General features: G+C 38.1%; 2 protein-coding genes across 11 annotated transcripts in view; both read left to right on the forward strand.

Annotated features, from left to right (window-relative positions):
• The window catches only part of LOC136176582 (disintegrin and metalloproteinase domain-containing protein 32-like), a 151,563-nt gene extending 143,272 nt beyond the window's left edge, over positions 1-8,291 (forward strand). For 2 of the 5 annotated variants that reach the window (XM_065946976.1, XM_065946977.1), the window contains 3 exons: positions 736-774; positions 2,627-2,665; positions 8,030-8,291. In XM_065946976.1, coding sequence (XP_065803048.1) covers positions 736-774; positions 2,627-2,665; positions 8,030-8,096 — 145 coding nt within the window. In that variant the 3' untranslated portion in view covers positions 8,097-8,291. Of the gene's footprint in view, positions 1-735; positions 775-2,626; positions 2,666-6,446; positions 6,852-8,029 lie in introns of those variants that run through there. The other 3 variants (XM_065946973.1, XM_065946974.1, XM_065946975.1) reach the window with 3 other exon arrangements.
• Positions 8,292-12,469: 4,178 nt separating this feature from the next.
• Positions 12,470-15,516, forward strand: part of LOC136176638 (disintegrin and metalloproteinase domain-containing protein 5-like) — a 117,351-nt gene continuing 114,304 nt past the window's right edge. For all 6 annotated transcript variants that reach the window (XR_010664604.1, XM_065947095.1, XM_065947096.1 and 3 more), the window contains exons 1-2: positions 12,470-12,849; positions 13,792-13,871. Coding sequence is in view for 5 of the 6 variants with exons in the window: in XM_065947095.1 (XP_065803167.1) it covers positions 12,795-12,849; positions 13,792-13,871 (135 nt within the window). In the remaining variant the exon portion in view is untranslated. The remainder of the gene's footprint in view (positions 12,850-13,791; positions 13,872-15,516) is intronic.

The raw sequence follows: 15,516 nt of genomic DNA on the forward strand, positions 1-15,516 counted from the left end.
TCTTTTCAGAGCAATACTTTGAAGAGTATTTACATAACCAAGGAATGGGAATCTTACAGGGCCATTTTCGAATTCTGCTTATATCAACCTCTACATTTATACATTGGCCTTAGAGTTGTTATTTTTTATAATGTGTTCTGGTAGAGATATTTTGTAAAAAATCAGGAACTTGACCCAATATTTTCCCATTTACCTTCTATGCTTTCTATTTCCTCTTTTTCAAACTATCATTAGAAATATCATTTCCTTCCCTTAATTTTTCATTGGATTTTGTGTTATTTTTTCATCATTTCTCGATGTGTCAAATAGGAGGTGGAGACCACCCTGTCAGTACAGTCTGCCTAATTGTTTAGAAGTCAGTGAGGGTTTTAAATCACCACCTGCAGTAATTTGTTTACCAGTGGGTAACACATCAGGGTAGAACCTAGAGGCCAGAATCAGGTATTCAGAATCAAGCATATATTCTGTACTGAGAAGGGACAAATCAGTTTTCTTGCTCTTCTTTCTATTTGGGAATTTGAAATCTATGTTCTTTATGGACATGGTATATGGATAAAAAGCAATGCTATTAGTTGCAGACTGTAACTTAGTAATCTTTTGAAATGATTCATTAGCGGTGATTAGTAGTATAAAAGAATTAATGTAGGTTACAAAATAGCCTGACATTCATTTGTTATGGAGGCGCACTTTTTTTAAAGTATTAACTTTGAAGCATTGTTTTTCACTTGCATTTAGGTCCACATCAGAAAGTAGCAGTCAATCAGATACTGTCAGGTAAGTGAATTAGAAAGGATTTCTTAAAATAAGATGAGCAAATTTATATTCAACAAGTAATTGCTAAGTATTAATTGCACAGCAACAATTGATAAGGTATACTACACATATGGCTTCTAAAAGAGATGGTTGGCTCTCTTTCCCCTTAATATTTTTAGTAGTGAACAAAGAACCTGCCTGCCAATGCAAGAGACATAAGAGACACAGGTTTAACCCCTGGGTCAGGAAGACCCCCTGGAGGAGAGCATGCAACCCACTACAGAATCCTTGCCTGGAGAACTCCTTGGACAGAGGAGCCTGGGAGGCTACAGTCCAAGGGTTGCAGAGTCGGACACGACTGAAGGACTTAGCACAGCACACACACACACAAACTTCCTTTAGTATTTTCTAACCTAGTAACTAGTGAGTGTTTGTCTAAATAAATAAATGCTTTCTTCAGTTTATTAATGTATTCTGGGAGTTTATTCTGGGGAAACAAAGGAATAAATGAGTGGTGAAAGGTTTATGGTGCTAACTCATAAATGGAGAAGTTCAATTCTTTATTTGGAGACTGTAGAAACCCAATATGTTTGCTCTTGAACAACTGAATGAGTGCTTACCCTGGTCACTTGAGAAAAATTTGCTGAAGAAAAAGTTTGTAAAGGAAATAATAATTCTGTGTGTTATATAGCCTTTCAGAATTACAAAGTAGTTTTTTAAAAACTTTTTTTATTTTGTATTGGGGTATAAATAATTAATCAAAAATTAATTGTGACAGTTTCAAGTGAACAGCAAAGGGACTCAGCCATACATACAGTTACAAAGTAGTTTTAATTAAGTCTCCCTCCATTTCCTGAAAGGTGGATATGTCTGTGTAATAATAAAATAATTGTTTTGTTTTCCACATCCAACAGTTTGGGATGGTGTTAGTCAACATGTGTGTGTGCGTGTGTGTATCCTCAGTTGCTTCAGTGGTGTCCGACTCTTTACAACCCTGTGGAGGTAGCCTGCCAGGCTCCTCTGTCCATGGGACTCTCCAGGCAAGAATACTGGAGTGTGCTCCTGTGCCCTCATGATTCCACCTAGCTTCCTCCAAAGTATACTGCTGTCCCAGACACACCCAGACATACAGAGTAGGATGTCTAGGCTGCACATCAGGTCCATTTAATTTCACTTATTCTGAATAGGTCTTCCTCTTCCATTATAATGCCTTCTTTTCTTATCCTTTCTCTCTCTTTCATTATTATGATCTTTTCCTTTCAGTGACACTTAGGGAGTCATGAGTTACTCTCACTAAGCTAAAAAGAAAAATTGATTTTCATTAGTATGTCCTGTCAGTGTCAGAGAGTTATCATGTGATCCTTAAACATAGTTACCTTTTCCTCACATTGGATGTATGTCTTATTGCACTGTTATCATAAAGGATAAAGCCCATATTTATCTTGCTCCACACTGCATAGCCAGCATGTAGCAAGAGTTCTTGGTTTATGGTAAGTGCTCAGTAAACATTTGTTGAATAAAGGAATTAATTAATTAATCTTTTCCAGAGACATGCACACAGGCGGCCAGACAAAAAAAATCCACAAACACAAAAGTATAACGACAAATACACAGACACAGACATGTATGTATGTATAACGTTTTAACTGCCCCATTTCTCTCTCTCATATTATCTCTCATCCTGAAACCTTGTCAACATAATTCATCTCTACTAGGATATTAATTCACCTACACTGAGTGAGGGATGATGGCATAACCCAATGGAATATGCACATTTCAACTAGAGTAGTTCGGGTATAAAATGCTTGATTGTCATTTTTAAGGTAGGCATGTTTCTTCGTATTAACTTTTAGACATTTTTATTTTTATTTAGATCGAAGTCAGAAAGTAGTGCCCAAACAAATCGCAGCAGGTAAGCGACTTAGGAAATGTTTCTTATAAGTAAGTTGAAAATGAGCAAATAATTGCTTGATATTTTTGAGCAGCTACAATTGATGAAGTACTGCAGTAGAAACAAATTATTAATATTTTCCATTCTGGGAATGAGTATTAATGAACTTAGTCTTTTCTTTAGTTTACTAAATTTTTATTGGTTGCCTACTGTTTTGATACATAGGGAAAATCTAGTTAAGTCTAATGAGAGGCAAGATATTTATAATTATTTTGTGAATTAACTCATAATCAGAGCAATTTTTGAACATGTTTTATGATGAAATACACAAAGAGAAATATTTCTTTTTTTTTTTAGATCACACTTATACCCACAAACTCAATATGAGCAACTGAGTAAATTATCACTGCTCTTAAAAGGAGTTTATCTAAGAGACAGTTATTATAAACAAACTGAAATTCTACATGTTCCACACTCCCTCCCCCCCCAAATCCAACAGCCCGCAATTGTGTTAATACAGAGTTCTCATGAGTTTTCAGTTTCCTATGTGGCCTTGTGATCCTTCCAAAGTCATCAAATATTTAATGATCTGCTAATCTTCTTTTCTCCCTTATAGAGTTTTCGTTTACTTGTACTGCTTGGCATTTCCCTCAGAGTGTCTTCTTTTAGTTACATTCAACTCACTGATATTCCAAAATCTCCTTTATACCCACAGGTTGTTTTCAGGCTGCACTTTCTATCCTCCCTGATGACGTCGCTTCCTCCATTCAGGAAGCTGTTGACATTTCTATTTCCTTTATTTTGTTCTTTTTTTTTTTTAATGTCTCCTAACATAGTTACTCTTTTATAGACATTGCTTCCTCCAACCTAAGTGTGAAGAAAAAGGCAGATTTTCTTTATTGCCTCTACTCTCACCATTACCAAGGGATTTGTAACATAGGGCTCAAACACTAATACTTCCAAACTGCTGGTCCCCTAGTGCATTACTTTGCCAATAAGCTCTGAAACTGCTTGAATATAATGACCATGTATACTTTGCTAACCAACTTGTGGTTAGCACCTAGCAGAGTAAACGCTCACTAAATGCTTGCATAGTGGATGAATATCACATACATCTTGAACCTCACATACACACATGATTGATGTTATAACTACTCCAACTGTCCCCTCACACTATCTCTCATTATAGAATATGTCATTTGCATAGTCATCTTCTTCTGGAAGTGGTATTCAAAACTGAGGGATAATCACCATCCTAGGACAATATATATCACACTTGAAGGGTGTGGTCTGGAGTGTTAACCCATTAGTATAGTTTGTGTTTCAGTTCAGTTGCTCAGTCGTGTCTGACTCTTTGTGATCCCACAGACTGCAGCATGCCAGGCCTCCCTGTCCATCCCTAAGTCCCAGAGCTTACTCAAACTCATGTCCATTGAGTTGGTGATGCCATCCAACCATCTCATCCTCTGTCATCCCCTTTTTCTCCCACCTTCAATCTTTCCCAGCATCAGGGTCTTTTCAGAAGAGTCAGTTTTTCACATCAGGTGGCTAAAGTATTGGAGTTTCAGCTTTAGCCTCAGTCCTTCCAATGAATATTCAGGACTGATTTCCTTTAGGATTGACTGGTTGGATCTCCTTGCAGTCCAAGGGACTCTCAAGAGTCTTTTCCAACACCATAGTTCAAAAGCATAAATTCTTCAGTGCTCAGCTTTCTCTATAGTCCAACTCTCACATCCAAACATGACTACTGGAAAAACCATAGCTTTGATAGATGGATCTTTGTTGGCAAAGTAATGTCTCTGCTTTTTAATATGCTGTCTAGGTTGGTCATGACTTTTCTTCCAAGGAGCAAGCATCTTTTAATTTCTTGGCTGCAGTCACCATCTGCAGTGATTCTGGAGTCCCAAAAAATAAAATGTCACTATTTGCATTGTTTGCCCATCTATTAGACATGAAGTGATAGGACTAGATGCCATGATCTTAGTTTTCTGAATGTTGAGTTTTAAGCCAACTTTTTCACTTGCCTCTTTCACTTTCATCAAGAGGCTCTTTAGTTCTTCTCTTTCTGCCATAAGTATGGTATCATCTGTATATATGAGGTTATTGATATTTCTCCCAGCAATCTTGATTCCAGCTTGTGCTTCATCCAGTCCTTGTGTTTAGCATAAGCCAAAAAGCATTATTGGATTATTCTTTCTGTTAAATGTAATAAACTAGCAGACATATTTTCTCTGCCTCACTGTTATAGCACCCATTGTGTTTTCCTTTTTTCACTGTTTTAAAAAGTTTGAAAACCAGTGGGAGATGTTGATAGAACCAACTCCTCAGGTAAACACTACCAGGACAAAAAAATTTTTTTAAGCCAGAAGTCAGATGGGTTATATATACAGTAGTCTGACAAATCCAGATATACAAATCCCTTTATTGGTTTGAGGGAGAACTAACTGTATTAACCCACTCCAGTATTCTTGTCTGGAGAATCCCATGGACAGAGGAGCTTGGAGGGCTACAGTCCACGGGGTTGCAGAGTCAGACATGAATGAATGACTAACACTTCACTTTCTACTATGTTAAATAGGGGAGTTTCATGGTTAGAGTAGTAAGAAAAATCTTTAAGTTTTGAAGATATAAAATAGCAGATGTAGTAAAGGATAGGAAGGGTAAATTTATGCCTCTCTTATCACTGAATTCTGTCCCTATCTTACTACCTATTTTATTTTCTCTGTTGATTAGACTCAGTTAATTTACTTTCAACTTATTTTTTTACTCGTTCATTCTTTTGGTTGGGGGATCAGAAATAAGAAATTTGTGGATATAAAAGTGGAAAAGAGGTTCAAGAATTTGGTTTTGACTTTTGATAATAATGAATATAAAAAATGTAGCAGATATTTCCTTTTTTACTACAATTTTGAAGGGAAACAAGAAGAAACTGTCATAAAAATCTATTTTTTTCAGAGTGTATTGTTTCAAGCTTAAATTTATTTAGATCCAAATCACAGAAAAGCAGTGAAACACTTAATAGTAGGCAAATATATTAGGAACTATCTCTTAAAATAAATATGCTTTAAATTAAAATGAAACTTATAATCCACAACTAATTCCTAAATATTTATTGGTGAATTGGTAAAGTACTTCACCAAAAATAATGCATTAATCTTTACTAACTTTGATTACTCAGTATTTAAATCATTTTTAAAAGACTTTTAATCTTTTTTCTTCAGTTTAATAAAGTTCTTATAAGTTTGTTGGGAACTTGCTTTTATGGATAAAATGAAATTAGAGTTGACTCTAATAAGATACATGATATGTAAATTAGTTTATGAATTAATGATTAAGCCACTCACTTCATCCATTAGGTACTATAGGCAAAATGCTAAGGCCTGTGAGTTTCCAAGTGCCAAAACCAAAACACTGTTTAAAATATGAAAAAATAAAAAATGATTGGCTCCAAGATATGGAAAAAGTAAAATTGATATGTATTTACACTTCTAAAAACAATGCAAAGATTTAACTTGTTATATTCAAGAACATTTCATTGCACGTGGAAAAAATGTTAGATTTTCTCATTTGCAAGTACTTCTCATTAAATATGATGGTTCTCCAGAAATCACAATTGCTAGTTAATAAGCTACTGACAGTTAAGTAATTTCATAAGCAAAATCATAAAATTTCTTCCTAGAATTCTTTTTTTTTGCCATATGAATTTTTCTCTTGGCAGTATGCCAACTGCATGTTTTGCAGTGGAAGGTAATTCACTTGTTTATCAATACTTAAGCACATGTGTCTTTGTTCTCTTCCACAGTAACTCATAATTCCTTCAGAAGGCAATGGATATCACTGGGGGTCTCACTGAGAAATGAAAATTCAACCTTTTCTCCCCTGGTCACAGCTGATGGAAAACAATAAACCAAGATGGACCAATTTGCAGGAGCGTCTGTTTTTATTTCCTCTCCCACCCCGAGGCACAGTTTTGCCATGTCAGGGCCCTTGACTGAAGACAGTCAGTCTGAACTCTCATCGACTCCCTGAGCTCTTCTCCACAGCTCTCCCCACCACCCACTTGGGGTTATTGCCTAGGCCGCTAGCGGCTGGGGATCTGCATCAACTGCTGTTACTCAGGGAAGGATCTGTGTGTGGCCTGTGTTCCTCCTCCTGGCCCTCCTCTCTGGACTTGGCTGGCTGCATGCAGATCTCCGTTAATGCAGCTATTTGCCCCCTCTCCCTGCCCACAGCTGCAGAACCAGGGCTAAGGGAAGCTGTGCTTGCTCAGGCCTCACATTCTGCTTGCCACCTTTCTCCTGCCCCTCGGTTGGGTGACCCTCAGGATAAATCCCGGAAGACAGAAGGACCCGGGCAGCTTGGGCTTTGGTCTCAGGAGCAAAGATTAATGCCTTATCAGAGTTTGATACGAAGATTGATAAGTTGAGTTAGGAAACATACCTCTCATTTTCCTTTTTCTGAAACTATGTATTAAATTGTTCAGTTTTTCAATAAATATTTGGCAAAATTCATCGATGAAAGTGGAGTTTTCTTTGTGGGAAGATTTTAAATTATGGATTCAATATCTTTAACAGAGAACTATTTAGACTTTCCATTTATTGTGATTTTTTTTCAGAAGTGGTAATTTTAAAGCAGCTTATCCATTTCATTTAATGGTCAATCTTTTGACGTAAAGTTGTTCATAATATCCTTTACAGTGTCTATAGGAGCTAAAGTTATGTCCCTTTTTTCATTCCTAACTATGGTTATACTATATGCATCTTTGTTTTCTGTTTCATTGATTGATGTCTTAAAATTTGCTCATTTCCTAGATTCTTGAGGTGAAAGTTTAGCTCATTGTTTTTAAATCTTTTCTAATTCATTTAAAGATACATATTTGCTCTATGAATCTCTTTAGGTACATCTCATGAGTTATGATGTGTTAGTTTGATTTCAGAATTATGGATTTCTTAGAAGTATATTCTTTCATTTCTAAATATTTGGATATTTTCAGTTTCATCTTTTCTTAATTTAGCCATGGTCAGAGAACATACTTGCATAATTCTCATACTCTGAAACTATTGTTTTGCTATGATCCACTCTATGGTCTATTTTGGTGAATGTTCCATGTGCACTTAAAAATGTACGTTTTGTAGTTGTCAAATATGTAAATGTCAAGTAAAGCTTATTAACATTCTTTTTGAAATCTCATATATAAATGAGATTATACAGTATTTATCTTTCTATGTCTTATTTAACTTAGCAAATGTCCTCTGTGTTTATCCATGTTGTCACAAATGGCAGGATTGAGAAAGGGCAGGAATGAGTAGGGTGAGATTTCCTTTTTTTTCACAACTGAATAAATATATCATGATTTCTTTATCCATTTGTCTGTTATGGACACAGGTTATTTCCATATCTTGGCTATTGTGATTTATGCTGCAAAGAACATGGGTATGCATACATTTCTTGAGATACTGACTTCATTTACTCCTGATATATGCCCAGAGGTAAGACTACTGACTCATATGGTATTCCATTTTTAATTTTTGAGGAACTGCCATACTGCTTTCTCTAATGGCTGTACCAGTTCACATTCTTTCTTCCACAGCATACCACAGTTCCAATTTCTCCACACACACACTTGACAATACTTGTCCTGTTTATCTTTTTGGTAATATCCATTCTAAAAGTTGTAAGACTTTATCTTGTTGTGGTTTTTATTTGTATTTCCCTGATAATTAGTGATGTTCAACACTTTTTCATGTATCTGTTGGTAATTATATGTCTTCTTCAGAAAAATGTCTATTCAGGTCATTTTGCCCATTTTGTAAGTGGACTATTTGTGATTTTTTTTGCTGTTGAGTTACATGAATTCCAAATATACTTTGGTCATAGGTTGCTTTTTCATTTGTTAACTGTATCCTTCGCTGTGAAGAGCTTTTTGGTTTGCTATAAGGAGAGAAGAGAGAGACAAAAGAACTACAAGACAAATACAAAACTGTTAATAAAATAACAATAATCAATCCTTCTCTGTCAATAATTACTTTAAATGAAAGTGGGTTAAACTTCTCAATGAAAAGATACAGAGTGGCTGAAAGATTAAAAATGAAAGCAAACTTCCACTGTATGCTATCTATAGGAAGCTCACTTTAGATTGAAGGTCTCCATAGGCTGAAAGTGAGAGGAAGAAAAAGATATTTCCCACAAATGATGAAGAAAAGAAAGGAGTGGTTATATTTAAATCAGATGAAGCAGACTTCACATCGAAAACTGCCTCTAGAGACAAAAAAAAAAAAAAAAAAAGATCATGACAGAATGATAAAAGGGTAAATTCAACAGAAAGATATAACAATTGTAAATATACATACACTCAAAATCAGAGCACCTTAGTGTGTAAAACAAGTATTGACAAACCTGAAAGAAGAAGTTGACAGCAATGCAATAATAGTAGGATATTTCAGTACCCCATTTTAAATAATAGGTAAAACACAGAAAAATCAATAAACAGCACACTTGAACAGCACCACAGACAATGTGGACCCAACAGGCATATACAGAACTTTTCACCAAAAGCAGAAGAATGCACATTCTTGATTATACATAGAACATTCCCCAGAAAGGTCAGAAAACAAGTCTTAAATTTAAGACGATGGAAACCATAACAAGCATCTTCTGCTTTAGATTAATATTTTCTCGTATGCTGTGTGATCTGCTCCCGTTGAGGCTGCATGCAGTTTTTCCCTGCCTGAGCTGTTGTAGTTGTGGACCATGACCAGGCAAGAAAGTCACACAAACTCTTAGTTCTTACTAGATGTAAAGGTAGTCTTCTAAGAGTAAACTCTTTTCAAGTTTGTGTCTGCCTCTGGTCATTTTCCACATCCTTTGGGTTTTTAAAGGTATTTCCCCAGGCATTTATAATTATTTTCTGTGTGAGGAATCAGACTACACATTAGTGTAACCTTTACCAGAAGTCATCCCCATGACTGGACTTGGTAAATCACAGAATATATTAAAAAAAGTATTTCTTGGAAAACTGCCAGATTGTTCTCTGGAATGGTTATTACTGCTTACATGCCTACAAACCAAGTCTGATGTTTCTCCTCATTCTTACCTGCACTTGGTGCTATTCACCACCCTAATTTTTGCTAATTTATTGGATGGAAAGTGATATCAATTATGATTACTATTTAGACTAAAGATCTCTTTATATCCTTTTAGGCATTTACTTATCATGCTTTATGAAAAAAAGTATTCATAACATTTTCCTATATTGCTACTGGATTTTTTTGTCCCCTTCTGTCTCCTCCCATACCTTTGTGTGTGTGTGTGTGTGTGTGTGTGTGTGTGTGTGTGTGTAGGGGGAGGTGCTCAGGTATGTTGGATATCCTAGATAGTAATTCCTGGTTGGTATTAGACTTTGCAAATGTCCTCTCCTTTTCTTTCACTTTTCTCTTAACTTTTTAATACTTGGGTCCTTTCTAAAGCCATTCTCTTATTTTTCAAATTAAGAGAAAGAGTTTTCCCATTATCCCTTTAAGTATTTTCTTCTAGTTATTTTAATATTTCTCCTGGAAAATACTATTACTAATACTTCTCTACTCCTTATCTCTTAATTTTAGTTTTGACATATATATATATATGTGTGTGTGTGTGTGCGTATATATATATATATAATTCTTTCTTGTTCTTACCTGGGAGAGTTCATCAACTGGAGCAATAAGTGTCCATGCTACTATTTATACTAACACCTGTGATTTTATTTCTTGCCACTTGGTTATTTTTAAGAATTATTTGTTAGTGTTATATTCTGCTAATAACTTCCTTTGTTTTTTAGTACAACCAAGCAATTTCAAAGTGAATTTATAAACATGATTCTGACATTTGTTAAAGGAAATGTATAGTCAATATCGAGTATGCCTGTATTTTAGTGTATTTAGTATGATATGAGTGAGGATCTGTGAAAGAAAGGATGCCTGTAGACCTCAAGAGATCAAACTCTTCTTGCTCCTAATAGAGTCAGAATGTACTGTAAAAGGAGCTTACAAAGTAAAAACTAGGGGCTACAGGATTGCACAGTGTGGCAACAATAACTTGTGATATTAAAGAAATTAAAGAAGATTTTTTGAAAAGTCTCTATTTGAACAAAGATTGTATGGGTGGAGGGGAGGAGACTTCTGTCTTCAATAGCTGTCTAGTAGAGGGCAACCCACTGCAGTATTCTTGCCTGGAAAGTTTCCATGGACAGAGGAGCCTGGCCGGCTACAGTCCATGGGGTCGCGAAGAGTCCTGTAGGACTGAGACGGAGAGACTGAGCACACACACACCCACAATGGCTATCCAACCACGAGGCTTACCCGAGTCCCAGTGTTTGCAAATACACACATTTGCCTGCTGATGGGTAAGTATTGTTACTAGGAGGAAACTTTTGCTTGCTGTCAACTTGAGCATTGGAAAAGCCTCTTGATGAAAGTGAAAGAGAAGAGTGAAAAAGCTGGCGTAAAACTCAACATTCAGAAAGCTAAGATCATGGCATCTGGTCCAGTCACTTCATGGCAAAGAGATGAGGAAACAATGGAAACAGAGACAGACAATTTGGGGGGGCTCCAAAATCACTGCAGATGGTGACTGCAGTCATCCTTGCTCCTTGGAAGAAAAGCTATGACCAACCTAGACAGCATATTAAAAAAGCAGAGACATTACTTTGCCAACAAAGGTCTGTCTAGTTAAAGCTATGGTTTTTCCAGTAGCCATGCATGGATGTGAGAATTGGACTATAAAGAAAGCTGAGTGCTGAAGAATTGATGCTTTTGAACTGTGGTGTTGGAGAAGACTCTTGAGAGTCCCTTGGACTGCAAGGAGATCCAACCAGTCCATCCTAAAGGAGATCAGTCCTGGGTGTTCATTGGAGGGACTGATGCTGAAGCTGATGCTCCGGTACAACTGAACTGAATAAATATCAGAACGCTTTTTAAATGCTCAGTTCAGTCCCTCAGGCGTGTCTGACTCTTTGCGACCACACGAATCGCAGCACGCCAGGCCTCCCTATTCATCACCAACTCCCGGAGTTTACCCAAACTCATGTCCATCAAGTCGGTGATGCCATCTAAACATCTCATCCTCTGTCGTCCCCTTCTCCTCCTGCCTTCAATCTTTCCCAACATCAGGGTCTTTTCCAATGAGTCAGCTCTTCGCATCAGATGGCCAAAGTATTGGAGTTTCAGCTTCAGCATGCAGTGATTTTGGAGCCCCAAAATAAAGTCAGCCACTGTTTCCACTATTTCCCCATCTATTTGCCATGAGGTGACAGGACCCAATGCCATGATCTTAGTTTTCTGAATGTTGAGCTTTAAGCCAATTTTTTCACTCTCATCAAAAGGCTTTCCACTTTCATGAAGAGGCTCTTTAGTTCTTCTTCACTTTCTTCCATAAAGGTGGTGTCATCTGCATATCTGCAGTTATCTGATATTTACTAGTCACCAGGTAATGTAACGGAGAAGGCTATGGCAACCCACTCCAGTACTCTTGCCTGGAAAATCCCTCGGACATAGGAGCCTGGTGGGCTGCAGTCCACTGGGTCGCGAAGAGTCGGACATGACTGAGCGACTTCACTTTCACTTTTCACTTTCAGGCATTGGAGAAGGAAACGGCAACGCACTCCAGGGTTCTGCCTGGAGAATCCCAGGGACGGCAGAGCTGGGTGGGCTGCCCGTCTATGGGGTCGCACAGAGTCGGACACGACTGAAGCGACTTAGCAGCAGCAGCAGCAGCAGCAGGTGATGTAAGGAAAAGCCATTTTTAGCAAATGGCTTTATGATACATTGCCTTTGCACCTTCTCCTCACTGTAATTGGAAACTACTTCAAAAACCGCCAATCCAAGTCGAAGATACAAACAAAGCCAGGCACCAGCAGCCTCATCTGAGCACTGTAGCTTGCGCAGTTTTTCCTTCCTTCACAAGAAACCGGATGCTCTCTCCTTAGCCGCAGCTGCCCACCACGCTAGGTGCGCCCGCTGGCCCTCCCGGAGGCAGCCAGGAGCACCCGCAGCCTTTTCCTCGCGCGCCGCGCGCGTCTCCCACCCGCGCTGGGCCCCCATTCGCCGCAACGGCCCCATTCGCCGCAACGCCTCAACCGTCACTTGGGCCAGTGTGGCTCCAGGCCAGCGGAGCCATGTTCCTTCTTCTAGGCCTTCTCACCGTCCTCAGGGGACTGCACGGAGGCCCCAGTAAGTCCAGAACCTCGCCTTCTCCGGTTGGAGGGCTGCCCTTGTCGGTCCAGGGTCCGGCCCCAGACCTCCCTCCCACGCCTTCTGACCCTTGGCCTCGAGGTCTGCAGCCAAGGAGGCAGAGGCCGCGTTGGCGCCCAAAATCTTTTCATTTCTCTGGGTGGTTTCCTTGTCTGTAAAATGGACAAAAGTGAAAGATGTGGTCTTTTTGACATTCAGAATTCTGCTCTTCTAGAAATAATTGCACCGCCATGAAGAAGCCGTTTATCAATGGTAACTGCGTTGGTAACTGCAGTCTTCCACCCTCTCCGTGGAAAATTGCAGATCACCTTTGTATTCAATAGTCTGTATCTTTTCCCCCCCTACAAATGGTCCCAGTTTCTTGATGCAGTCCACTTTTTTTATTTCCATGTCTCTTCGGTTCAGTTTGGTTCAGTTCAGTCTCTCTCGTGTCCGACTGTTTGTGACCCCATGAATCGCAGCATGCCAGGCCTCCCTGTCCATCACCAACTCCCGGAGTCTACTCAAACTCATGCCCATCGAGTCGGTGATGCCATCCAGCCATCTCATCCTCTGTCGTCCCCTTCTCCTCCTGCCCCCAATCCTCCCCCAGCATCAGGGTCTTTTCCAATGAGTCAGCTCTTCGCCTGAGGTGGCCAGAGTACTGGAGTTTCATGTCTCCTGCCTCAGTGTAGTTTGTTACTGTTACTTAGTCAAACTGCCTGCCTGCAGATAGGAAAAGAGAGAGAATGAAACCTTAAGATTATAAAGGGTTGAAAAATGTATGGGTAAGAAGGACCAAAAGACAGCAGAAAGGGAAAGCAGATGCATATATTACACGCAAAAAAGTTGATAATGTAGAAAAACACATGAAGAATTGGATTTATAAATGAAAACGCAAGATTACAAGTGTCAGAATAACTTTGCTTGTTTTTCTTTTAGGTCTTCATAAAAAGTTTCTGCAGACCACAATTCCTGAAAAGATTTCAACATCTGAGGCAATCAAAGATCCAGAAAATAATGTAATTGGGAAATACTATTTTTATTTCTTAAATTGTGTGAGCTTGCTTTTAATATCAAGACCGTAGCTGCTGCTGTTGGGCAGTAATTCACTTCTCGGTGGCAGAGCTGAGTGCTCAGACCAGGTTCACAAAGAGGAACATTTTGATGAGAGGTGTTGAGGCAAAAAAAAAAAAAGCGCATTTATTTGGGGTTTGTTAGGATTGAAGACCTGGGAGACACAGATCCAAGAAGCACTTGAAATATGTTCCCCCAGACTACAAAATGGTGGAAGAAAGCTACTAGGTTACATAAATTGTTAAGGATTAGGATTGGAGCTGGCAAGAAGTAAGTGTGTCCATTAAGCAAGAATTGGGGTTGGAGTTTGAAATGATTACATAGCTGGGAAAAAGAGAGGGGGCCTGTAAAACTACAGGGTTGCATCCAGCAACTGCTAGCAGATACGGTTTTGAAAATGAGTGGTGGTGCCCTTGGGTTTGATACAGTTCAGAAAATTCAAATTCTCAGTGATGCAAGAATTTGTCTGAAACCCCACCCACTGGTGGTCACCCGACTCCATTTGGGATGCCTGAACCATAGTTATATTCCACTTTGATTGTTAAATGATCTTAAACATGTCATCACTATTATCTCCACCCAAAGCCATGTATTTTATTTATTAATTCAACTCAATAAGAGAATCTCTGCAAAAGTTTCCTGTTATCTAAGTCTCATCTGGAAGGGATTTTACTTGCGAAACCTTGTGAGCAAGGCTCTTTTTTGTTTCACTAGAAAAATACTATGCAAAAACAAAGGGAACATTTTCTTTTCTGCATAGTGATTACTTGCACCAATGGCTGTGCTCCAACAAGGTGACACATGTCCATCTTTCATGTTTCTGTAATTGCAAAGGGAGCTGTTTCATTCTTTAATTGTTGCAGTGGATTTTAACCTGGTACTTGAAAATTTGCTTACAAGTTTGAAATAAATACTTATGGTAGTTGTGCATTTAGTCATTTGGGCAGAAAGACTGATGACACACAGTGTGAAAAACTATTATGGTGCCTGCTACAATTTCTTATATCTTCTTCCTCTCAATTTTTCTTAATCCCCCAAATTTGTTATATCACCTTCTTTGGTATTGTATGAGAAAATCATTTATTTCTTTTGCTTAGCCGTTAGTATATGCAGGCTTATATTTGACTTTCCACCAAGTTTGATGTTTAGTGAACAATTGCAAACCACACAAAAAACTTCAAAAAGGAACTTTTCTTCAGTTGAGAAATTTCTACTATTCAAAATATTCATTACAAGATTTACACTTGTGCTTTGGCATTTTGGGATTTAAATATACAGAAATAAAAATGTAGATAATAGTTTAAAAACTTTTAAAAAATTGAAAATATTGAATTGAAAATCTTGCAGCTGTGTCAGTGAAACTGTCAGATGTCTAAACTCATAACAAATCATAAAAGAGCTGAACTGTTGAAAAGACTGTGAACTTGTGAGCAAACTATAAATTGAACTTGATATGTTACTCAAAACAAATGATGACCTTACAATTTGCTTGTAAGGGCCAGTTGTACACCCAGTCTTTCTGAAGAAAGCCAGCTAATCGTATATAAAGTTTTGGGAAGTCTAGTGTTCAGGAACCCATGGACTTTCAGA

This window comes from Muntiacus reevesi, chromosome 10 (assembly GCF_963930625.1).
Source record: "Muntiacus reevesi chromosome 10, mMunRee1.1, whole genome shotgun sequence".
In the NCBI taxonomy this organism is placed as follows: domain Eukaryota; kingdom Metazoa; phylum Chordata; class Mammalia; order Artiodactyla; family Cervidae; genus Muntiacus; species Muntiacus reevesi.